Consider the following 27,498-nt stretch of genomic DNA (forward strand, 5'->3'; position numbering starts at 1 on the left):
AACAGTAAATAATATGGTAAAAGAATGTGAAAGATTTCTGAATTGATACTAAAGAATTTAGCTATAATATAAAATTTCTCCCTATTTTCTTTAGGAATTCACTAATCCTTAAAAAAAAGAAGATATATTCACATTAATAAAGTTTACAAGGAATATCTAATTATAGAAACCCACTACCTTTAAAGTGTTTGATTGAATTTTATATTGAAAATTCCACAAATGGAACTAACCAGTCTGTTTTCACTAAGTCAACTGTTAAGATATCTTTTATATAATTCATATTCCATGAGGAATCTACTTTTGCCTTTTCCTATTTGGAATAAAATGATTTAAAACTTGTAAGTAAATAAGAAAGGCTGCTTACACTTTTACTCGGTTTTAAATCTCCAAGGCCATCAAAACATAATAAGATATTGATAGTGACCACTTCCAAAAAGTGGCATACTAAACAAAATACAAAGTATTGGAAAAGGTTATTACTTGAAATTCAAACAAAACACATGTTAAAGTTTTAAAAAATCATTAATAAATTTAACTAGTGTTATATGATATGAATTATGAAATATTTACTATTAATATAGAATTTTAGGGTAAAAACAGGAGAAAAAAGACTTGTTAAATAAATGTCAATTTATCAAATTTACACCATACTGAAGAATTGATTGCCAGATTGTCTAATTTTATACCTGTTTGCCTACATAATTTACATTGCCTCCTCCCATCAGACACTTTATTTCAATACCCAATATTTATCTGCTTGGGATGGTAAACCTTTTAAAACATACAATAAGCTCTTTATAAATTAAACAACCAGAAAATTGCAACTTCTGCCTAAAACCTTATTTGTTTAAAGCTTAGGAGAGTATAATTGTTGTAAAACCTGAAGTAGATCTTGAAATACTTCAATAAAAATTTAATGAGCATACTAAATGCTAAAAAAATTAAAGACAGATTAATCTGTATATAAAGAGAATAAAGGTCTCTACCTTTGTGTCACCAGGTCCTGTGATCCTGTTTTTTCAGTCTTTGAAATGTCAGTATCACCTAGTGTTCCTCCAAATAAACACCACTCTGTAGGATCCTTAACAAATGATTCTAAAGTTTCTGTCAGCTTACAATGATCATGGTAATTTAACCACTATTCTAGAATGGTGCCAACTTCAGAAAAGAAAATGTTTTGCTTAGCTATCAAATAGTTGGCATGACTGTAAAGTCTGGGGAAGCTAAACACAAAGGTTACCAATGTTCTTTAAATATATGCTCCATATTTATTCCATTACCAGAAGACAGAATGACAACCTATTAAAACTTGAAAAAAATAAGGATGTCATTAAAAAAAAATTCATTTATTCATGAGAGACACAGAGAGAAAGGCAGAGACATACGCAGAGGGAGAAGCAGGCTTCCCAGGGGAGCCCAAAGCAGGACTTGATCCCAGGACCTCGGGATCATGCCCTGAGCCAGACAGACGCTCAACCACTCAGTTGCCCCAAGGACATCATTTTTAAAGCAAAGAATGACTGGGTAACTGTGCTCCAGAGAATCTTGGGAAAATGTGAAAGCCAATGATTTTCAAACATATTTACAGATGTTTAATAATCAATGTAGCCTCATAAATAAGAATTTCTGTTCCTAAAAAAATTTTATTTACTTATTTATTTGAGAGAGAGAGAGTGCACGAGCATGAGCAGAGGGAGAGGGACAAGCAGACTCTGCGCTGAACATAGAGTCCAAGTGGGGCTCCATCTCACAACCCCAAGATCGTGACACGAGTTAAAATCAAGAGTTAGATGCCTGAGCCACTCACGTGCCACTCAAATAAGATAATTTCTTAATTCCAATAATTATATCAGTTACTTATTTATACTGTTGTAATCATTTAAAACCCCCCAAACTTTGTCAAGTATAGTATACAAAAGGTCATAACCTTCTCTGATTTGCTCCTGCTTTTATTAGAAATGACTTCACAATTTACCACATCTGCTGTAAACAGTCCTCATCAAGGATGATGCAACTCTTATATACTGATAACTGACTTATTTTTTAAAAATATTTGAGAGAGAGAGTGACTGAACAAGAGAGAGCACAAGCAGCGGGGGAGGGAAAGAGAGAAGCAGACTCCCTGCTGAGCATGGAGCCTGACGCGGGGCTGGATCCCACAACCCTGAGATCATGACCTGTGCCGAAACCATGAGTCAAATGCTGAACCAACGGAGCCACCCAGGTGCCCTGACCTCTTTTATTTATAAACACATGTAAGGGGAAAAGAAGGGTGCAGAATATAATGCATGGCATGCTAATTTCTGTGTTCTTAAAAAGTATATGTAGAAATGCTTATAAAACTATGGAACAGGGATCCCTGGGTGGCGCAGTGGCTTAGTGCCTGCCTTTGGCCCAGGGCGCGATCCTGGAGACCCGGGATCGAGTCCCACGTCAGGCTCCCTGCATGGAGCCTGCTTCTCCCTCTGCCTATGTCTCTGCCCCCGCCCCCCCTGCGACTATCATAAATAAATAAAATTAAAAAAAATAAAAATAAAACCATGGAACAGGGCAGCCCAGGTGGCTCAGCGGTTTAGTGCAGCCTTCAGCCCAGGGTGATCCTGGAGGCCTGGGATCGAGTCCCATGTCAGGCTCCCTGCATGGAGCCTGCTTCTCCCTCTGCCTGTGTCTCTCTCTCTCTCATGAATAAAAAAACCAAAAAACAAAAAACCAAAAAAAACCCCATGGAACAGTTTTGAAAGGTTACACAGGAAACTGGTTGTTTCTGAGAAGAGCAGAGAGAAGGATTAAGATGACAAATTTTCACTATATATCATTTGAATTTTAAACCATGTATTATATGTTTACAATACAATTAAAAATATAAAAAGCATAATGTGGTGGTTAGAAGTATAGACTTGTGAATTAAACTGCTTGGGTTTGAAATCCAGGCTCTGTCACTTACTAGCTATTGACCTTGGACAAGTTATTTAATTAAACCATGTTTGTGCCTTAGTTTATTTATAAAGTGCAGATAACAGAAACTATTTCAAAAAGGATTAAATAAATTAGTATTTGTGATACAATAGATACATGCTGCATACACATATACATACACATGCATATTTACATATGCATGTATATGTATGTATATAATATACATGCACCCTCTAGGAGTTTCTGTCAATTCTTACATGCTGAATTCTAACAAGTACATTCTAGCTTCTTGTGATAAATCTAGTATCTTGAAATTTTTTACTTGATAATACTGTCATATTTTCTAATGCTGAACAATTGGATCTACTACCTTTACACACACACACACACACACACACACACGGTTTATGTATCTTTTGGGATGATTTTAAAAATCTGTTTTGAAATATTTTTTGTTCCTCTCCATTTTTTATTTAAGTTCTGCTCTTAAATTTTTGTTTCTGTCTTCTGCTTTTTTCAAGTTACCCATTTTTCTTATCTAACTTTGATCTTAATACTTAGTTCATTAATTTTCAGTCTTTCTACTTAACTAAATATGCCTTCTGAGTTGTTTTACTTGTATACTACAAGTTATATAGTAATTTAATTATCCAGTTCTAAATATTTTCTAATTTCCATAAAAGATCTTCTTTGACATTAATTTTCAGAGGTATAATTTTCCCAAATATATGAGGAGGAATTTTTTTTTGTTTCTCTTTTGCAGATTTTAATCTTCTCATAGCATTATCACATAATACAGTCTGTAATGATACAGATTTTAAATTTTAAAAAATTTTATCTTATTTCTATTAAAGTAATAGTTCGTATTTTAAAACTCACAAGGTAGTATAAAGGTTTATATATAAGCTGTAGGCCCCTGACCAATGCTATCCTACTCCTCACACCGCACCAGCAGCAACTCTGTGATTTCTAAATACTTTGCTTATATACTTATTTCTTCACTTTTCAACTTTACACATTTTCTTCTTATTACAGAAAGTGAAGTTTTAGTCAAACTATATCTCCCACTCCTACATCTTTTACAAAGAATTAAATTTTCTGTAACCTTGCAAATATGAAGATATCTTTCTTTTACCCTCTTTAAATTTATCATTTGGCTAAGCATAGAATTAATTCTAGGTTAAAAATCATATACACTCATAATTTTAAAGGAATGGATTTCATTAGAGTCTAATTTCCATTGTTCCTGATGGTTAGTCTACTGTTGTTCCTTTTTTTATTCATTCAAGTATTGTTGATACACAGTGTTACATTATTTTTAAAAAATTGTTTTAAAATTTATTTATTCATGAGAGACACAGAGAGAAAGAGAGGCAGAGACACAGGCAGAGGGAGAAGCAGGCTCCACGCAGGGAGCCTGACGTGGGACTCGATCCTAGGTCTCCAGGATCATGCCCTGGGCTGAAGGCTGCGCTAAACCGCTGAGCCACCCAGGCTGCCCCACAGTGTTACATTAGTTTCAGGTGTACAACATAGTGATTTGGCAAGTCTATACCCTTTGTTATGCTCACCATAAGTGCAGCTACCACCTGTTACCATAGCTATAATAATACCATGGACTATGTTCCTTATGCTGTACCTCTATCCCCGATTTACTCATTCCATAACCGGAAGCCTGTTTCTCCCACTTCTTTTCACCCATTTTGCCTACCTCTAACCCCACAGTCTATTCTGATCCCACAACTTTGAAGGTAATCTGCTAGTCTTCCCTCCTTCCTCCCAACTTCCTGACCTTGGGAAGAAACTCTTTGAGAGCCTGTTTGTCTGTCTGTCTTAGAAGGAGAGAGAGAGAGAGTGTGCTCACACAAGCTGGGCCGGGGGTGGGCTGGGGGTGGGGGGTGGGGAGGGTGTGCAGAGGTAGAGAAAGAATCCCAAGTAGACTTGTGCTGAGCGCAGAGCCCAATACCGGGCTCTATATCTCGACCCTGAAATCATGACTCAAGCTGAAGTCAAGAGTCAGATGCTTAACTGACTGAATCACCCAGGCTCCGCTGTCCTGTTCTTGTTTAATGAATGTGATATTGACAATATCTTTAAGGATATTAATTTGTTTTGTGGGTTTTTATTTTTTGACACTTTCTTTCCATTTGTCTTTACTTCTAACAAGTTCCTATATCTTTATTACTGTTTGGCTTTTTACTCTATCTTTCACAGTAGAAGTTTAATCAAATATCTGGTAATATCTGGTAATTGTTACCCTAGTGACTTTGGTTTGGCCATACAATTTGCTTTGGCCAGTGAAATGTGAATGGATATCAAGTATACCACCATCCATGCAGAAGCCTTAAATGTATCTTTGTGGTTGTCTCTGAACCCATCCCTGAGCTTCTGTCCTCTGCTATGTGAGAGAACAGTATGCTGTAGATAGTAGCTGCTCACTACAGGTCCTGGAATGAGAAGAGTTGTGAGCTGAGCAGAGTTCTTTTTTTTTTTTTTAATTTTTTTATTTATTTATGATAGTCACACACAGAGAGAGAGAGGCAGAGACACAGGCAGAGGGAGAAGCAGGCTCCATGCACTGGGAGCCCGACGTGGGATTCGATCTCGGGTCTCCAGGATCGCGCCCTGGGCCAAAGGCAGGCGCCAAACCGCTGCGCCACCCAGGGATCCTGCTGAGCAGAGTTCTTAGGCAAAGGTATGCCTGCAGCAGTCCTCAGTGCCAGGTGTAAGCAAGAAATATTTGTTGTAAGCCACTGAGATATGTGATCCCATTTGTGGATTAAAATGCACACATATATTTATTATATACATAGAATATTTCTGGAAGGATTCACAAGACAATGGAAGTGGCAGGAGTAGAGAAATCTTAATTTTTATGATCTATTCTTTGGTATCTTTTAATACATACTCATAGCAAAACATTTATTTTTATAATAATTTCATATAAGAAATCCTAGTCAGAAAAAGGCAAAAGAGCACTGAAATAAAAGATTAAACTCCAATCAAAATTTTTTCTAAAAATACTACTATATTAAGGCAATATATTATCAGTATAAAAATTATGAAAACTAAAAAAAGATATAAATAACAAAAATAATCAATTATGTCAACAACCAGACATATATTATTCATATCATTTTAGAGGTATGATTCATCACCCTGTATATATAATTTTGTATTCTGCTTTTCAAGTTTACATTATAATAAATACTTCACAGTGTTAAGAACTCATAAAGCTCACTTTTAATTACTATATATATATTTCCACCATACTGATATCATAATTAGCTTAATTACTCCCTTAGTGTTGGACAAATACATTCACTCTAATTTTTTACTACCTTAAGTAATGTCTCAATAGACATTTCCAGGCATAAAGTATTTCCTGCATTTATGATTTTTCCTTAGGACATATTCCTATCTCCAGAATTACTGGGTCAAAAGACATGGACATGTTTAGGCTTTTGATACATATTGCCAGATTGCCTTCCAAATACATTGCATAGATTTACATTCCCACCAATAATATCAAGGTAGTCACATCATTAAGAATCATTTTTTAACTTTAGCTTACAGAACAGGCAAAAACTGGTATATTAGTAATTGCTGTTTTCAATTTTTTTTAAGACTTTATTTATTTATTGAGACACACAGAGAGAGAGAGAGAGAAAGAGAGAGAGAGGCAGAGACACAGGCAGAGAGAGAAGCAGGCACTATGCAGAGGGCCTGACATGGGACTCAATCCAGGGTCTCCAGGATCACGCCCTGGGCTGCAGGTGGCACTAAACCACTGCGCCACTGGGGCTGCCCAGTAAGTGCTGTTTTCATATTTCTCATTACTAGGAAGCCAAGTATCTTTTCACATGTTTCCTTCATTTGCGTTTTCTTTCATACAAATTATCTGTTGCTGTTTTTTTAAAATTCTTAATTCCAGTTAGTTAATGCAAAGTGTTATTAGTTTCAGGTGTACAATATAGAGATTCAACACTTTCCATACATTACCTGGTGCTCATCATGACAAATGCACTCCACCTGTTGCTTTTCAATTGATCACTAATAAAAGTCTTAGTGCTTTACTAATTGATTTGTATATAATTTCTTACACTACATTAAGCTCAGAAAGTCTTTTTTCTTTGTGTTTTTATATCTAATAATAGTATCTGTATTATTATATTATTATTATTATTTTATTAAGTAGGCTCCACACCCAGCGTGGAGTCAGCACTGGCTTTGAAAACTTACCTGAGATCAAGACCTGAGCTGAGATCAAGAGTTGGACACTTAACCAACTGAGCCACCCAGGTGCTCCTACCTAATAATAGTATCATATCAACAAATCTTTCCTTCCATGTCCTCACTAGCATAAATTTTTATACATCAAAATCATCTGTGGGACATTCATCTCAGAGATGTGGACTCAATAACTGGAAGATGGAGTTACTGGGTCACTGTATTTTTAAAAAGCTGAGACTGAAAAAGTAAAAAACTATGTATTATGTTCCAGGGTAGAATGATTATTAGTTTTGGTCTTCTTTTTTCCTGGTGCCCCAAAAGCTGCAATGAACCTCTTTCAAAAAGCTTTGTCTTAATACTTAATCTGCTTAAAACGAGAAAAAGAAACTGGCATATGACAAATTTCTCTGGAAGAAATAAGATGTCACTATTCATCATGGAATTTTACAAAAGCCATGACTTACCTGTTTGGAGAGTACTAGGAAAAGACAAAGTGACTTTTTCATCTTCATTCTGGTAGTTAAATCCTGTAGCATGTATTTCTGGAATGGAAATTAAAAAACATTACTTCACAAATCTGACTGGACTAAGACAAAATCCAGACTGCAGCAATTAACATTTTTAAGACCCAAATCTCTATTAAAACTAAATTCTTTTTTTTAAAGTAGGCTCCAAGGGCCCCTGGGTGGCTTGGTCAGTTAAGCATCCTCCTTCGGCTCAGGTTGTGATCCCAGGGTCCTGGGATTGAGTCCTGTGTCGGGGGTCTCTCTGTTCAGTGGGGAATCTGCTTCTTCCTCTCCCACTGTCCCCACTTGTACTCTCTAGCTCACTGCCATATAAATAAATAAAATATTAAAAAAAAATAAATTAGGCTCCAAGCCCAACGTGGGGCTTGAGCTCATGACCCTGAGATCAAGAGTCATACACTCTACCAACCGAGCCAGCTTGCTGCCCCTAAAATTAAATATTCTTAATTTTAAAAATTATGTTCCTATTAACAAAAGTGTCATTTCAAACTAACCTATTTTATTCCACAGCCTAGGTTAAATATGCTCCTGAAACACAATTATACAACCTGTATTAATTCATAAAACTTTTTTTCCCCAGAAAATTTTTATGATACAAGGGAAACAGGGCTACTATAAATATGAAAAGGTTTTCTGCCAGATTCCCAACATGCTTCATTCCCACCTTTGTGCAACTAAGATGTTACTTTCTTTGTAGCAGTTTTACTCGTGAATATTTGAAAGAGAAAACTGCCAAGACTTCAGTGTTAAAGACATATCAATGAAAGTTCTGCCCCCCCAGCCAAAGACAGGTAACAATTCCAACTAAAATATGGGTCATATTTAATTCCAATAAAATTGATCATTATTGGGATCCCTGGGTGGCGCAGCAGTTTAGAGCCTGCCTTTGGCCCAGGGCGCGATCCTGGAGACACAGGATCGAATCCCACGTCGGGCTCCCGGGGCATGGAGCCTGCTTCTCCCTCTGCCTGTGTCTCTGCCTCTCTCTCTCTCTCTGTGACTATCATAAATATATATAAAAAAATTTTTAAAAAAACAGATGTATGGATTAAATAAATTATGGCTTTGATTTGCTCTCTAGCAAGAGTGAGAAGACATTGCTTATTTGATACTTCAGAATGCTCAGTTGACACTTTAGGGAAAGAGCTAAGGCAGATCGACTTCCAACCACATCACATTCACATCCCAGAAGTCAGTCAAAGAGGCAGCCGTAATAAGCACACAAACAGATGTTCAACATCCTTAACCATCAGGGAAACACAAATCAAACCACAATGAAACACCACCTCATACCCACTAGGATGACTATAATCAAAAAGCTAGATAATACTAAGTATAAGGAAGGATGTAAAGAAATTGGAACCCTCATACATGGTTGGCTGGTAGGAACGCAGAGGCTAATAGGAATGTAAAATGGTGCAGCCACTTAGGAAAACAGCCCGGAAGTTCCTCATATGATTATTAGACTTACCATAAGACCCAGAAATCCCTCTCCTATATACATATATATAGATAGATAGATATAGATATAGATATAGATATATAGATATAGATATCTAGGAGATATAAGTATATCCAAGAGAAATAAAAATGTATATCCACACAGAAACTTATACACAAATGTTCATAGAAGCATTATTCATAGTAGCCAAAAAGCTAAGCATGGACCCCATCTCAGGACTTGATCTCATAACCCTGAGATCATGACCTGAGCTGAAACCAAGAGTCAGATGCTAACCAACGGAGCCACTCATGTGCCCTGAGTTCTACACTCTTTAAAAAAATGATTTTATTTATTTATTTGAGAAACAGCATGAGTGGGGGGGGGGGGCAGAGGGGAAGCAGACTCCCCACTGAGTAGGGAACCCAACTTGAGGCTTGATCCCAGGATCCTGAGATCATGACCTGAGCTGAAGGCAGATGCTTAACTGATTGGGCCACCCAGGTGCCCCTGAATTGTACACTTTAAGTGAATGAATTGTATGGTATGTGAATTGTATCTCAATGAAACTGTTATTAAAAGAGAAAAAGGTAGCTTTATTAGTCATGGGCTTAAATTTGATATGCATAACAGTGATTCAGATTTAATAACATCCTATGAGCTAGGCAAGATGCCCACAATCAATTTCTTTTTATGAATCACCCTAATATTAAATTTTCAAGGTTTCTAATACCATTATGGTTCAAACATGTATTTATAGGGCTAAATCTTTACAAAACCAATAAAAAACTATAATTTCAGATTTTAAAAGAATTTTTAAAAGATTTTATTTATTTGAGAGAAAGAGAGAGACTGAGAGAGAGAAAGAGAGCACGAGCAAGGCAGAAGGCGAGGGACAAGCAGATTTCTCAGCTAAGAAGGGAGCCTGATGTAAGGTTTGATCCCAGGACCCTGAGATCATGACCTGAGCCTAAGGCAGACACTTAACCAATTGAGCCACCCAGATGCCCCTCAGATTTTAAAAGAACTTTAATCAATTATTCCTCATTTACAGATGAAGAAAATGAGATATATAAAGTTAATGATTTGCCTACATTCATATAGCTGGACTAGAATTCAGTTCCCATTGCCAAAATCTTTTCTACCATCATAAATTAGCTCCTATAAATTTGAAAAGAAACTCAGAACTTGGCATATATACAATAATGATGAAATCACTACTGAAACAATGACTTTTGCCTGTAAAAGCTTGAGATTTTCTCTGATTCCCACATATAGAATCATACTTAAACTATAGGGCAGTCAAGAATCACCTTAATGCTCAAGAATGTACCTTCCTGACAAAGATATAAAACAGCCTTATGGTCTATGATCCACAACCATCTCCAAAAAGGATTATTAAAACTAACTTGTTTTTATAAATGCACAAAAAAGGCTTCAAATTGGCAATGAAGGGACGCGTGGGTGGCTCAGCAGTTGAGTGCCTGTCTTCGGCCCAGGGTGTGATCCTAAGAGTCCCAGGTTCGAGTCCTGCATCAGGTTCCTCGCAGGGAGCCTGCTTCTCCTTCTGCCTACATCTCTGCCTCTCTCTGTGTTTCTCATGAATAAATAAATAAAATCTTTAAAAAAAATTACAGTAAATGAAATTTATCATGAAAAAAAAGAAACAGTCAAGTATTATATTGCTAGATTCCATTCTAGCACATGCTTTCAAATATGCATATCAATTAGACTACATGTACAAAAAAGAATAAAATTTCTTCTAAAATTCTCTTCTAGAGGGGCACCCAGATGGCTCAGTGGTTGAGTATCTGCCTTCAGATCGGGGTGTGATCCTGGGGTCCTGGGATGGAGTCCCACATCGGGGGCCTTCTCCCTCTGCCTATGTCTCTGCCCCTGTGTCTCTCATGAATAAATACATAAAATATTTTATTTTATTTTTTTTTAAGATTTTATTTATTCATGAGGGAGAGAGAGACAAGACAGAGAGAGGGAGGGAGAGAGAGAAAGACAGAGAGAGAGGCAGAGACATAGGCAGAGGGAGAAGCAGGCTCCATGCAGAGAGCCTGACACGGGACTCGATCGGGGTCTCCAGGATCAGGCCTTGGACTGAAGGTGGTACTAAACTGCTGAGCCACCTGGGCTGCCCCATAAAATATTTTAAATAAATAAATAAATAAAATTCTCTCCAGAAAAGAGGGCTGTCATCTATATGATTTTTTTAGAAAAGAGGGCTGTCATCTATATGATTTTTAAAAATATTTTATTTGAGAGTCTGCGCATGCACACCTGACCAGGGAGGGGGGCAGAGAGGGAAAAAGAGGATCAAGCAAGATTCTGCAGGGAGCACAGCACCCAACTTGGGGGCTTGATTCCATGACCAGGAGATCATGACCTGAGCTGAAACCAAGAGTTATAGACACTTAACTGACTGAGCTCACCCAGGCACCCCATAATCATATATTTGAATTTCTTAAAAAAAAAAAACAAAACTTTTCCAATTACTTTGTATTGAATAACATGCTACTTGACAAATGTATTAGGCTTTGAAATAACCTTGGTCAACTGCAGCTTTGGATATTCTGTAAATGGCACCACTATTTATCCAGTGGCTCAAACCAGAAATATGGAAATCATCCTGCTTCCCTCCATGACTATCTCTCATAATACATTCCAAATGAACAAATTCAGTAGCCTCTATCTTTAATCCCAGATTTTTCAATCCCTCCATCACTACAACCCCAGTCCAATGCACCATTATTTCTCTCCCATACCATTATAGTAGCCTCTTAACTGGTCTGTTTCTGCTCTTGCTGCTTTATAGTCTATCTTCACATGGCAGCCAGGGTAATCTTTGAGATCAAACCTCTAAGAGAGTCCCAAAATATTCAGAATGAAAAGCTAGGTCTGCTTGAGGTTGGTAAATATTTCTTAGGACCAAAAAAATACTAAGTATAAAAGAAAAAAATTGATCAGAATTCATTAATATCTAAAACTTGTGATTAACAAAAGACATTAAGAAAATTAATAGGCAATCCACAGACCAAGAGAAAATATCTTACAGAGAATATACCTAAAAACTTCTACAACACTATGATAAAAAGACAATTCTATTAAAACATGGGCAGAAGACTCAAACAGTTTCACAAAGGAAAATAGATCAGTGGCCAAAAATCAAACAAAAAATGCCCAACATCATTTGTCATCAGGGAAATGCAAATTAAAAGCACAATGACATACTATCACGCACCCACAAGAATGGATAATCTAAAAAGACTGAAAACAAAAATGTTATCGAGGATACAGAATAACTACATATTTTGCTGACAGTGCCTTTGTTGTTCCTCAAAGTCTGCAAGTATTCTCCAACCTCAGGGGTTCTACAATGGCTTAGAAGGTACTTTTCCCATGTATTTACATATTTTAGGTCAATCACTACTTTAGAGATCTGTTTCATTACCTTAAAGAACAATCCTCACTCCACATCCTATTGTGATTTCTGAGCACTTATCACAACTTTACATGTTTATTATTGTTATCTTTCCAAATCAAATATATGTATCAGGAATGTTGATTCTTGGTTTTGTCCTCTACCTCCAACGCTACAATGGTTTCTGGCTCTTAAATGTTTCACATAACCTCATTTAGAATGCATATATGTATATTAAGCATTATAAGTAGACATTTTACTATATCATTTATAAATGTTACAATTAAACTTGATCAAACTTAACCTTGATCAAAACACTATTTTTTTTTTTTTTTTAAATAATGTCTACATCTGATGTAGGGCTCAAACCCACAAGCCCAAGATCAAGAGTCACATGCTCTCCCAACTGAGCCAGCCAGGCACTCTGATCAAAAACCTGAAAAGGGATCCCTGGGTGGCGCAGCGGTTTGGCGCCTGCCTTTGGCCCAGGGCGCGATCCTGGAGACCCGGGATCGAATCCCATATCAGGCTCCCGATGCATGGAGCCTGCTTCTCCCTCTGCCTGTGTCTCTGCCTCTCTCTCTCTGTGACTATCATAAGTAAATAAATAAAAAAATAAAAAAATAAAAAAATAAAAAAAAATTAAAAACCTGAAAAATATTTTTATTTTTATTTTTATTTTTATTTTTATTTTGGGGGTGTCATATGACATATGAGTGGTCATGATCTCATGGTCCTGGGATTGAGCCCCACGTCAGGCTCTGTGTTCATCGGGGAGTCTGCTTGAGGATTCTCTTTTCCTCTCTCCTGCCCCTCCCCCTATTCACACACACTCTTTCTCTCTGTAAAATAAATAAATAAATCTTTTTAAAATATTTTAATTTTTATTTATGTTTTAAAAGCATTTTTAAAAAAGATTTTATTTATTCATGAGAAACACAGAGAGGAGAGAGAGAGAGAAGCAGAGACACAGGCAGAGGCAGAAGCAGGCACCATACAGAGAGCCTGACATGGGACTCGATCCGGGGTCTCCAGGATCAGGCCCTGGGCTGCAGGCGGTGCTAAACCACTGCGCCAGCAGGGCTGCCCTAAAAGCATTTTTTAAGTGGGAGAATAGGAGAGAATATATGGCTATTCAACAATCTGAGCCTCTCTCTTCACACATATAAAATCATTACCTATTTCTTAGTCATTTGAAGATTATACAACATTGTCTATGTAAAATGCTTAGCACAGTGTCTGGTCATAATTATTACAAAAATAAATACTCCTTTCTAGATAATATATCTAATACAATCCTTTATTAATCTAACTGCAACTAATCCATTATATATGTATACATAAGGCTCATGCTGAAATCACTTAGGGAGTGCTACATTTCAGAAAAAAAAATTCTTTTAAGTATAATTACTATTTTCAAATTTATGGATATAAATACACACATTTGGGTATAAGCATGTGCACATGCTTGCGTGTATGTTTATGTTAGTAGTATACCAAATAGAAGCAAAACTTGAATGTAACCAAAGTATATATAAATTTGTGACAAGAAAAATCTTATACTCAAAACTACTAGAAACATTCACTTTGACAATAAAAATTTATTCAAGACAATACAGACCTACAGATTTCATAACTAGATAGATCTATAAATTGAGTTTTTAAATGTCTTATTTTAAAAAAGTAAAATTTCAACTCTAAGTAAAAAAAAAACAAAACTATGTCTTATGTATACAGTTTGCTATCATTTGTGAGCACACACACATACACCCATACACATGTACGTGCGTAAATATATATATATGCCTGTGAACACAGAGAACATCTGAGTAAGGAGACTTATAGAACTGGTAACTTTATCTCCTTTACGGAGGAAAGAAAGGACGCTTAATTTGTACTGTATACACTTACTGTATACCCTCTGAATTTGACATTCTGTAAATATTCACTAGGAAAAATATTTTATTTTATTTTTTAAGATTTTATTTATTCATGAAAGACACAGAGAGAGAAAGGCAGAGATGTAGGCAGAGGGAGAAGCAAGTTCCAGGCAGGGAGCCCGATGTGGGACTTGATCCTGAGACAGCAGATCACGCCCTGAGCCAGGGGCAGGTGTTCAACCACTGAGCCACCCAGACGTCCCTAGGAAAATATTTTAAATGTTAAAAAAATCTTTTTAAAGATTACTTTTTTTAAAGATTATATTTATGTATTCATGAGAGACACAGAAAGAGAGACATAGGCAGAGGGAGAAGCAGGCTCCATGCAGGAAACCTGATGCGAGACTCCATCCTGGTACCCCAGGATCACACCCCGAGCCAAAGGCAGACAAGCTTCGCTGAGCCACCAAGGCGTCCCTAAAGATAACTTACTTTGAGGGATGTCTGAGTGGCTCAGCGGTTGAGCATCTGCCTTTGGTTCAGGTATGATCCCGAGGTCTAGGATCGAGTCCCAATCCAGCTCCTTGTAGGGAGTCTGCTTCTCCCTCCCCCTCTGTCTCTGTTTCTGTCTCTCTGTGTGTCTCTCATGAATAAATAAAATCTTTAAAAAAATAAATAAAGATACTCCTTTTGAAATCCTGGTCAAATTGTTACAGCAAACCTATTTATCAAATAAATCAAATGAGTATGTATTCCAATTCTGAGTTTTCCATGTGTGGTTTATTGACAAGGAGGCACACTTGTGTAGGTCTCTAGGATTTGGACTAGCCATAATTAAAAAAAAATACTCTTCCTTAAAGAACACAGAAGGTGAGGTGGCTCATCTTATTTGTAAAATTGGCCACTCTTTCCAGAAGGGTAACGGTCCTTGATGTGCAAAATGTTCTAACTATAACAAAAAGAAGGCGAGCACTCATAATCATTCAATCATTTAGGCCCCACAAAATTTCAGAACCTCTCTCACAGGCGTTCTTCCAGACTATAGTTTGTTTTCTATTCAACATTTATGTAACCATACTATTTGATCCAGTATATTTTTTTTAATTTTACTTATTCATGATAGTCACAGAGAGAGAGAGAGAGAGAGGTAGAGACATAGGCAGAGGGAGAAGCAGGCTCCATGAACCGGGAGCCCGATGTGGGATTCGATCCCAGGTCTCCAGGATCGCGCCCCGGGCCAAAGGCAGGCGCTAAACCGCTGTGCCACCCAGGGTTCCCGATCCAGTATATTTCTTTTAAATTACTCCCACTCCCTTCCACAAAGAATGCCAGGGTCCACAGGCACCAAATGTTTCAGCTTCCGTTGCCCCTTCAGGCATCTGCCTTACTTACTGTAATTATACCCCTCTCTGCTGACCTTTTGCAGTTTGTCACTTAGTATGTTAATTGTGGTTCTTCCCTTCTGCCATGACAGGCCTCAAGAAGAATACAATACTTTTTTTTTTGTTATTGTTATAGCACAACTTACATATTTCTATTTTTTTTAAACATTTTTTATTATTTACTTATTTATGATAGTCACACAGAGAGAGAGAGAGAGAGAGAGAGAGAGGCAGAGACACAGGCAGAGGGAGAAGCAGGCTCCATGCACCGGGAGCCCGACGTGGGATTCGATCCCGGTTCTCCAGGATCGCGCCCCGGGTCAAAGGCAGGCGCCAAACCGTTGCGCCACCCAGGGATCCCAACTTACATATTTCTAATGGAAAAAAAATAGTATCATTTACAGTATCTTAACATAAATTGCCTTTGAATAGGAGCGTTCTTTTCAATACTCTGACGTCTACAAGATGTATCTAGAAAATTTGCTATTGTGAAAATGAAGACTGCTTAAACTGAATTTTAAGGCCGCAGTTTTTCTTTCTGATCTATTGCTATAACACTGTTCTTCCAGTGGCCGAGGGAGTTTCATGTTTTCTTTAGACATCATCAGGCGCCGAAGCTCTTACAGACAACTCTGGTGCTATGTGAATGCTGATATTTTGCTAGCACTAATATGGCTCTTAGGTCCACCACTCCATTCATATTAATTTTTGTTACAAATTTTACAAATGGGGGTGCTTCTGGGTATTTATATCTACATTTTATTTTAAGGCTGTATATTCAGTTTTCATAAATTGTCTGAGCCCATGGTGGCTGCCATCTTATGTAGCTAATACCGGTTCTTTAATAAGTACACACCTCCAAGAAAGAACTTCTGTTATTATTAAAGCCAATCTGTATTATCAATGAATAACACAATTGGTAAAACAAACAAAAAACAACACAATCGGTAATTATAAGGTAACTCCTGCTTTCCTTAATAAAATCTAGCTCAGTTTTTCCTAAATGAAAATTTGATATACTTGTATATGCTAACAATCCTATATCTCAATTTAAACTTTTATTCAATCAATACTATGCTACATATAGCAATATAAAAAATAAAGAATAAATAAAACAGTATTTCCCTTCCTGTGAACCACAGGCCTCCTGTAGGTCTCACTGATTCTCTGATCTTTTGCATTCACAATGTGAGCATAAAACATTATTTACATACTGAAGTATCTCATATTTTTCTTCATTTTAAATATTAGTAGTCAAAAAAATCAAGTCTATTTTAGCTCAACACCCAAAAAACAAATAATCTAATTCAATAATGGGTAGAAGACATGAATAGACATTTCTCCAAAGAAGACATACAGATGGCCAACAGATAACATGAAAAGATGTTTAACATCCCTCATCAAAATGAGGAAATGCAAATCAAAAGTACAATGAGATGTTACCCCATACTGGTCAGAATAGCTAAAATCAAAAACAAAAGAAACAAGTGTTGTTGAGGGTGTAGAGAAAAGGGAACCCTTGTGTACTGTTGGTGGGAATGCAAAGTAGTACAGCTACTACTGAAGACAGTATGGAGGTTCCTCAAAAAGTTAAAAATAGAATTACCAAATGATCTAGTAATCACATTACTGGGTATTTACCCAACAAAAACAAAAACACGAACTTAAAGGGATACATACACTTCTATGTTTGTTGGAGCATTATTAAATAGCCAAATTATGGAAGCAGCCCAAGTGTCCATTGATGATAAATGGCTAAAGAAGGTATTATCCAGCCATAAGAAAATAATGAAATCTTGCCATTTGCAATGACACGGATGATGCTAGAGAAATAAGAGAAAGACAAATACCAAATTTCACTCATATGTGGAATTTAGGAAACAAAACAAGTGAGCAAGGGGAAAAAAAAGAGAGAGAAACCAAGAAACTGACTCTTAACTACAGAGAACAAGAGAACAAAGTGATGGTTACCAGAAGGGAAGTGAGGGGTGATGGGGATTAAAGGGTACACTTCTCATGATAAACACTGAGTAATATATAGAACTGCTGAATCACTATATTGTATACCTGAAACTAATAGAACACTGTATGTTAAGTATGTTGGAATTAAAGACTTAATTAAAAAATCAAATCTATTTTAATGTAATACTAACCTCATAGAAAGTTCACTAAAATCTTCATCAACAGATACTAGAAGTATCATTACTATTACATGAACTACCAATTAGAGAATGACAGAACAGTGGGGAAGGGATAATGTTCTAATAAGTGGTACTGGGACAGCAGAATTTCCTTTAGGGGATAAAAACCAAGCTGGACCTGGATTCACACCATACCTCAGAAGTAGATTATAAAAGTCAAAACAAAGCTTTTCAAAGATAATATAGATGATATCTTCATGATGTTGGAATAGAAAGTTTTAAGACAAAAAAAACAATAAACATGAAGAAAAAATGATAAATTAGACTTCATGAGAAATAAGAACTTTTGTACATTAAGAGGTAGCATTAAGGAAGAGAAGATGCAGAAGACATCCGTAATACACAAGTGGCAAAGAACTTGTAAATGAGAACATAAAAGGAATTCCTTTAAATCATAGGAAAATGACATAGGACCCAAAACAAAAATAAGCAAAAAATTCTGATACAATAGAGGAAATGTGCACGTGCAATATACATATAAAAAGGTAACCAACCTCATTAAAATCAGGTAGTGAAAATTAAAGCCTCAATCAGATACCAGTACGTACCTATCAGATTAGCTAACAGCAAGAAGTCTAAAACACCAAGTCTTAATTAGAATGTTGAGCAGCTGGAATTGCTTGGCAGTAGTGTAACTGCTATGCCCTGAAATACTTATGTACCCTAAAACACAATACACCTAGGCATATACTTCATGGAAAAGTATGCTTATATGTACCCAGCTGAACATTAAAAAAGTATGTAGCAGCACTGTTCCCAACAGCCCAAAACAGAAACAAATAACACCAAACTGAAACAATTCAGAAGTCCATCAATGTCCACCAATGGGAGATTGGATAAATACATTTTGGCATATTTCTATAATGGAATACAGGGTAGTAACAAAAAAAGAATAAACTCCAGCTACACAAAATAACATGGGTGAATCTAAAAACAGTACTGAGGAAAAGAAGCCAAACAGCATTTTATTGTGCAATTCCATTTATATAACCTACAAAAAAACAAAACACAAATTAAGCTATATTACTCATGAATGTGCACTTACATTGTTACACTATAACATAAAATAAAAAAAAATCAAGGCAGCCCTGGTGGCGCAGCGGTTTAGCACCGCCTGCAGCCCAGGGCATGATCCTGGAGACCCTGGATGGAGTCCCAAGTCAGGCTCTCTGCATGGGGCCTGCTTCTCCCTCTGCCCGTGTCTCTGCCTCTCTCTCTCTCTCTCTCTCTCTCTCTCTCTGCATCTCTATGAATAAATAAATAAATCTTTAAAATAAATAAATAAATAAATAATAATAAAAAAAATCATTACCTAAAAGGGAAAGATGGGATGAAATGAGAAGGGGCATGGTATGAGGTCTTCAGTATTATAACACTACAGTATTATAACACTAAACTGTACAATTGCTATCAGCACTTTTTGAGGTACACGGTGTTTTTCACAATAAAGGTTAAAAAATATTAAAAAAAAAAAGAAAGTCATACTAAAAACAAGTGAGTCATAAATAAATAAATAAATAAATAAATAAATAAATAAATAAAGTGAGTACCATCTATCTTAACTTCAAAACATTTCTTATAGTGGTTTTATTTTATTTATTTTTTATTTTTATTTATTTATTTTTTTAAAGACTCCACTCATTCATTCATGAGAGACACAGACACAGGCAGAGGGAGAAGCAGGCTCCATGCAGGGAGCCCAACACGGGACTCCAGGATCAGGCCCTGGGCTGAAGGCGGTGCTAAACCGCTGAGCCACCCGGGCTGCCCTCTTACAGTGGTTTTACTTCTCCTTTTTTTTTTTTTTTTTTTTTAATTTTTTTTTTTTTTTTTTTTTTATGATAGTCACAGAGAGAGAGAGAGAGAGAGAGAGAGGCAGAGACACAGGCAGAGGGAGAAGCAGGCTCCATGCACCGGGAGCCTGATGTGGGATTCGATCCCGGGTCTCCAGGATTGCGCCCTGGGCCAAAGGCAGGCGCCAAACCACTGCGCCACCCAGGGATCCCCCTTACAGTGGTTTTAAAAACAACTAAACCAATTCATTAAAAACTGTTAAGAGAAAAGAATAGTTCATAAATGCTGAAAACATGGTATAAGTTCATCAGCCACTCTTAATAAAAACTTACTAAGCATACATAAAAGCTCAAGGCTTGCAAGTAATGAGACTGCATTTCAGGAAAATCCAAGAGAATCAACTGAAAAACTACTAGAAATGATAATAAAATTCATTAAGGTTAACAAGATACAAAATTAACATAGAAAAAGGGTGCCTGGCTGACTCACTTGGTAGAGCATGTGACTCTTGATCTCAGAGTTGTGAGTTCAAGGCCCATACTAGGCATAAAGTTTACATTAAAAAAAAAAATTAATATGGAGAAACCAAGAGCCTTGCACATCTCATAACTAGAAGATATAATGGAAGACCTCACCTGTAACAGCAACAAGTATAAAACACCTAGAAATACATCTCATAAGATATATGTAAAATCTTTATGAAGATAATTTTATTTTCTTTTAAAGATTTTATTTATTTATTTGAGAGAGCGAGTGAAAGAGAGAGCACAGGCAGGGAGAGGGACAGAGGGAGAAGGAGCAGACTCCCCGTTGAGCAGGGAGCCTGATGTGGGGCTCAATCCCAGAACCCTGAGATCATGACCCTAGTGGAAGGCAGATGCTAAACTGACTGAGCGACCCAGGTGCCCCTCCTTTATTTTAAAGAATGAAGATAATTTTAAAAAGTACTCAACAACACAAAAGATAAATATCTAAAGGTAAATAATACTCTTAAGGGTAAATCTTAATGTTAATTGTTGTTAAGTTACACATCATATGATCCCAATAAAAATACCAACAGGAGTTTTTCTTTTTTTAATTGGATAGTCTGATGCTGATATTCATATGTAAAAATAAGTAAAAAACTCAATGAATTCTGAAAAAAGTGTAATGAGAGGGCTTGCTTTACAGATATTAAAACATATTACAAAGTTACAATAATTGTGAGTATGGAACTACACTCAGGAATATAAAACATTCAAAAAGTAAGGATAATTAAATTTATATGATTTAGTATATGATAAAGATGGCATTTTAAATGTGAGGGGAAAGAGAGATTATTCCATAAATGGTGTTGTGGCAAAAATTTAATTTGGACACTTATCTATTATGAAAATAAATTGCAGGTGGAACAAAGATTCATGTTTAAATACCAGAACTATAAATACTGATTTTTATTTTTAAAAATTTTTTTAAGATTTTATTTATTTATTAATGAGAGACACACAGAGAGAGGCAGAGACATAGGCAGAGGGAGAAGCAGACTCCTTGCACGGAGCCCAAAGCGGGACTTGATCCCCAGACCTAGGATCACGCCCTGAGCTGAAGGCAAATGCCCAACCACTGAGCCACCCAGGCATCCCAAAATACTGATTTTTAAAAGTAATCTCTGCTTGGGACAAACCTTTCTAAACATACCTTAAAATCTAGAAGTCATATAAGAAATAAATTTAATGCAGAAAGACCTTAGCAATATAAAAATGGCCATAAATAAAATCAAAGACGTATTACAAATTGGGGGGGAAATGGTGAAATGCATTTGACAGAAAAAGGATTACTTTCCCTGACATATAGACTTGTCTATCTGGGTTTTTTGGGTTTGGTTTTTTTTTTTTTTTTTTTTTTTGAGATAGAATGCGTGAGCATGGGTGGGAGGTAGGGTGTAGGGCAGGGGCAGAGGAAGAGGGAGAGATAGAATCTTTTTTTTTTTTTTTTTTAAGATAGAATCTTAAGTAGGCTCCATGCCCAGCCCACTGAGGAGCCAGACGCTGGGCTCAATCTCATAACCCTGAGATCATGACCTAAGTCAAAATTAAGAGTCAGATGCTTAACTGATGGAGCCACTCAGCTGCCCCTAGATCTGATTTTTTTTTTTAAAAATCAGTAAAAAAGGGCAGCATCCAATTAAAAATGGGCAATGACACGACCAGGCACATTACAGAAAACTCAAATACACATATTTTTTTAATAAATTTATTTTTTATTGGTGTTCAATTTACCAACATACAGAATAACACCCAGTGCTCATCCCGTCAAGTGCCCCCCTCAGTGCCCGTCACCCATTTACCCCCACCCCCCACCCTCCTTCCCTTCCACCACCCCCAAATGGTTTTTAAAATACACAGATTCTTAATTTTGTAACATAAAGAAATACAAACTAAAGGTATTAAAAGATTACCATTTTTTAACCTATCAGATTAGCAAACATAAAAATTTGAGATGAGGGGTGCCTCAATGGCTCAGTCAGTACACCATCTGCCTTAGGCTCATGATCCTGCTGTTCTGGGATCTAGCCCTGCACTGGGCTCCCTGCTGAACAGGGAGCCTCCTTCTCCCTCTCACTCTCCCCGCTCCCCCTGCTTGTGCTCTCTCACACTAGCTCTCTTTCTTGTTCTTTCAAATAAACAAAATCTTTTTTAAAAAAATTTGAGATGATATGGTACTGAATAGGGTGTTTAACAAGATTGTGGGGATTGGTACAGGCTCTATAAAGTGCAATTTGATAGTATCAATCAAAATTACAAATATACACACCTTGTGACCCAACAATTCAACTCCCAGGAATTCATCCCATATACCTTCTCATATATGAAAAATGATGTGAGACATATACAGTACTATTCACTGTAGCATTCCACTTAAATATCTACCAGTAGTGGATTGGTTTAATGCATTATGATAAATTAATTCCATGCAATACTGACTAATCATGAAAAATGAGGAAGCTTTTTATGTGCTGATTTGTAACAAATTCCAAAATAAGCAAAGTATAGTTTTTTCATCAAATGTTACATTCTTCCTCTCTCCATTTAACTTTTTTTTGAGGGAGAGAAAGAGACAGAACATTGGGGAGGAGCAAAGAGAGAAGAAGAGAGACTCTTAAGCAAGCTCAATACTCAGTGCACAGCCCAACATAAGACTCAATCTCATGACCCTGATATCATGATATGAGCAGAAATCAAGAATCCAACACAACTGACTAAGTCATCCAGGCAATTATGTGCTGTCTCTTTCTCCATCAAAAAAAATCTTCCTATATTAATATTTGAGTATCATAATCATGCACTGAAAGGTAAACCATTAATTGAGACATGAAATCTTTTTCCCTTTTTATGTTTAAGCATATGAAATTTAGTCACAGGAACGGAAGTACAGAGAAAGGCCACTTTTTAAAAAAAGTATACTCAGAAGTCTACATTTTTAAAAAGATTGAAATAGGAAAAAAATATATAAAGTCAGCCTAAGTTGTTATAGCCTACATCATTTACACAAGCTTCTAATAGATTCTGCTCTGGTATTATACTGAGATACAAATACACAACTTCTAAAAATTCTAATAACACAAGTTCTAATTCAATTGTACTTCAAAAGTTCTTTTGCAAATGGTCCATTTGGAGACATTCTTCCAAAGAAGACACACAGATGGCCAACAGACAAATGAAAAGATGCTCAACATCACTCATCATCAAAGAAATACAAATCAAAACTACAATGAGACATCACCTTACACGAATCAGAATAGATAAAATTAACAGCACAAGAAACAACAGGTGTTGACAAGGATGTGGAGAACGGGGAACCCACTCAGAACATAGGTGGGAATGCAAACTGGTACAGCCCCACTAGATAACAGTACAGAGGTTCTTCAAAAAGTTAAAAATAGAACTACCCTACCTCTCAGCAATTGCACTGCTAAGCATTATTTACCCAAAGGTAATAAAAATACTAATTTGAAGGGATACATGTACCTTGATGTTTATAAGCAGCATTATCAACAATAGTCAAATTATGGAAAGAGCCCCAAAGTCCATCAACTGATGAATGGATAAAGAAGATGTAGTGTATGTATATGTACACACACGTGTACATGTGTATGTATGCACATATGTACATATATACACATATACACATGTGCGTGTGTATACATGTGTATATGTACACACATATATACACACATACATAAATACACATTGGAATATTAGCCATAAAAAAGAATGAAATCTTGCTATTTCCTAGATGAAGCTAGAGAGTACTATGCTAAGTGATATAAGTCAATCAGAGAAAGACAAATACTCATATGTGGAATTTAAGAAACAAAACAAATATGGGGGGGGGAAAAGAGAGGAAAACAAAGAAACAGACTCTTAATAACTATAGAGAACAAACTGATGGTTACCAGAGGGCAGCTGGATGGGGATATGGGTTAAATAGGTGCTGGAAATTCTGAAGAGCACCAGGTGTTGTATGTATGTGTTGAATCACTAAATTTTACACTTGAAACTAATATTAAACTGTATGTTAACTAACTGGAATTTAAATAAAATTCTTAAAGAAAAAAGGCCTATTTAGAACTCAGAATGTCATTTCCTCTAAGCCACAGCTGTATATAACAGGCAATCTAGCCCACATAACTCCAGACAACCCACAAATGCCTGTGTTGTTCAATACTACATGAAATAAGTGATGAAATTTTGTTTTGTTTCATTTATTTAGATGGCAACCTACCTATCATAGTTTTAGATAGGAGCTCATGGTGCAATAAAAAAGAACTCAAATTTCAACAAAGGCTTGCAATAGTCACCTGCTACCTGGAATCAAAATAGTTTTGCAAAAAAAAAAAAAAAAAGTTTTGCAGTGGTAAAGAAAACACACCATTCTGGAGGAATTACAGGGAGAACATGAAACCAGGAGCTCAGAAAGTGAGGGAAGGACTGTTGCTAAAGAAATAATAACCTAGGGCTGACTCTGTAAGGGTAACAATGGAAGGAAGATGATGGTGGAATAAAATTGCCAACTTACTGAAAGAAAATAATTACCAGTCTAGAATTTTATAGCAAGGAAAAATAATCTTCAAAAATGAATGTTATGGAGCACTTGGCTGGCTAAGTTTGTATAGCGTGAGACTCTTTTGATTTTGGGTTATGAGTTTGAGTCCCATATTGGGGAATAGACTGTACTTAAAATATGAAAAAAACAGATGTTATAACACTGGTATGCACATATGTCAAAACTCACTGAAATGCAAGATGGATACTAAAAATTAATACATACTATTGTATGTGAATGATACTTCAATAAAGTTGAAATTTAAAATGAAGGCTAAAAAATAAAGATAAGCTCAAAGAAACAAAAACAGAGACTGCTGTCAAAAGACACCTACTAAACAGGATACAGAGTATTCTTCAAAAAGAATGATTTTAGCATTGTTAGAATAATGAACAAAAATAGCAAATATCTGGGTAAAGCTAAATAAAAATTATACAACACAATAATAATGTCTTATGACATAGAAGTAAAAAAAAAAATAGGGGTGCCTGGGTGGCTCAGTCAGTTAAGCATCTGCCTTCAGCTCAGGTCATGATTCCAGGGTCCTGGAATTGAGACCCAAGTTGGGCTCCTTGCTCAGTGGGAAGTCTGCTTCTCCTTCTTGCTCACCCTCTGCCCTTCCCCCCATTCATGCCCTATCTCTCTCTCAAATAAATAAAATATCAAAAAAGTAAAAATAAAAGGAAATAAAAAATAAAAATGAAAAATATATAGAAGAAAATTAAACTATACCACAAGAGCATGTAAGTCGGATGGCGATTAAGTGCTCCTAAGATCTTTATAATATCCAGAAGAAGGGTAAAATGATCAATTAGCACTGGATTTTTTTAAGTCAGAGATGGCTATTATAATTCCTGGGGTACTAACATACCTCTAAAAAAAAAGAAAACAAAAAATTGATTAAAACACTTCTAGTTAGGAGTGCCTTGGTAGCTCAGCTGGTTACACACTGAACTCTTGATTTTGGTTCAGGTCATGATCTTAGAGTTGTGACATTAAGCCTTGCATCAGGCTCTGCACTGGGTGCTGAGTCTGCTTAAGATTCTCTCTCTCTCTGTCTCCCCCCCCCGCCCCTCCTCCTCTCTGAAAGAAATAAAAATAAAACAAAAATTCTTTCTAATTAAAAGAATATGAGAAAGCACATAAAATATGGTAGATTAAAAGGCAACAGCAATTACATTAAATTTAAATGGATTAGATGCTTTATTTAGAAGACAACGATTTTCAGATTGGAACTATTAAGTTTAAAAAAAGTACAATGAGCTGTTTATAGGAGATATACCTAAAACATAATAATTCAAAAAGGTTAAAAGGTAAAGAATGAGAAAAATGTGACATGCAAACACTAGCCAATAATTCATAAAATAAGCAGGGAAAAGTTAGTAAAAATGAAGATGTAAACAAAATTAACAAACTTGATTTAGTAAGACGTATATAAAACATCACATCCAACAAATTATAAAAGCACATACAAGCATTTTTAAAATGACCAAATCTTGGGCCATAAAGCAAAAGCAAGCCTTAAATTCCAAAGGACATGGGATGCCTGGGCAGCTCACTAGTTGAGCATCTGCCTTTGGCTCAGGTCCTGATCCCTGGGTCCTGGGATCGAGTCCCACATCAGGCTTCCCCCCAGGGGAGTCTGCTTATCCTTCTGCCTTTGTGTCTGCCTCTCTCTGGGTCTCTCATGAATAAATAAATATTTTAAAATTAATTAATTAATTAATTCCAAAGGACTGAAATCATATACAGGCATACCTCATTTTATTGTGCTTCATAGATAATGTGTTTTCTTTACAAATTGAAGGTTTGTGGCAACCATGTGTCAAACAAGTCTACTGGCACCATTCTTCCCCAAAAGCATGTGCTCACTTGGTGTTTTCTATGTCACATTTTGATAATTCCCAAAATATTTCAAACTTTTTCATTATCATTATATTTGTTACACTGATCTCTGATGTTACTATGGTAATTGTTTTGGGGTACCATGAACTGTGACTAAGTAAGACTACCAACTTAATACATGCTGTATATGTTCTGAATGCAGATGTAATAGAAATAGCAAAAGAACTAAAAGTGGAGCCTTAAGATATGAATAAACTACTACAGTCTCATGAAGCAATTGTTCGTGAACAGTTGCTTCTTAGGGATAAGCAAAGAAAGTTGTTTCTTAAGTTGGAATCTACTCCTGGTGAAGACTTTGAAGACTGTTGAAATGACAACAAAGATTGAGAATATTACATAAAACTCCACTGATAAAGCAACAGGATTTGAGAGGACTCCAATTTTGAAAGAAGTTCTACTGTGGGTAAAATGCTATCAAACAGTACCACAAGCTACAAAGAAAAGTATTCATGAAAAGAAGTCAACTGATGCAGCAAACTTCATGGTTCTATTATTTTAATAAAACGCAACAGCTGGGGTGCCTGGGTGGCTCAGTCAGTTAAGTGTCCAACTCTTGACTTCCAGTCAGGTCATGATTTCAGGGTTGTGAGATCAAGACCCACATCAAGCTCTGCACTCAGCATGGAGTCTACTTGAGATTCCTCTCTCCCCTTTTCCCTTTGCCCCTCCCCCTGTTTGCACTCTCTCTTAAATAAAATAAATAA

The 27,498-nt window shown here is 36.3% G+C and overlaps 1 protein-coding gene and 1 pseudogene across 3 annotated transcripts in view; both read right to left on the reverse strand.

The window, feature by feature from the left end:
* NPEPPS (aminopeptidase puromycin sensitive) overlaps positions 1–27,498 on the reverse strand; it is a 106,060-nt gene that overhangs the window by 39,029 nt on the left and 39,533 nt on the right. For all 3 annotated transcript variants that reach the window (XM_072780307.1, XM_072780306.1, XM_072780308.1), the window contains exon 3: positions 7,614–7,691. In XM_072780307.1, coding sequence (XP_072636408.1) covers positions 7,614–7,691 — 78 coding nt within the window. The remainder of the gene's footprint in view (positions 1–7,613; positions 7,692–27,498) is intronic.
* On the reverse strand, positions 16,156–18,012 carry LOC140605618 (ubiquitin-conjugating enzyme E2 variant 1 pseudogene; annotated as a pseudogene).

This window comes from Canis lupus, chromosome 16, assembly GCF_048164855.1.
Source record: "Canis lupus baileyi chromosome 16, mCanLup2.hap1, whole genome shotgun sequence".
Taxonomy (NCBI): Eukaryota; Metazoa; Chordata; class Mammalia; order Carnivora; family Canidae; genus Canis; species Canis lupus.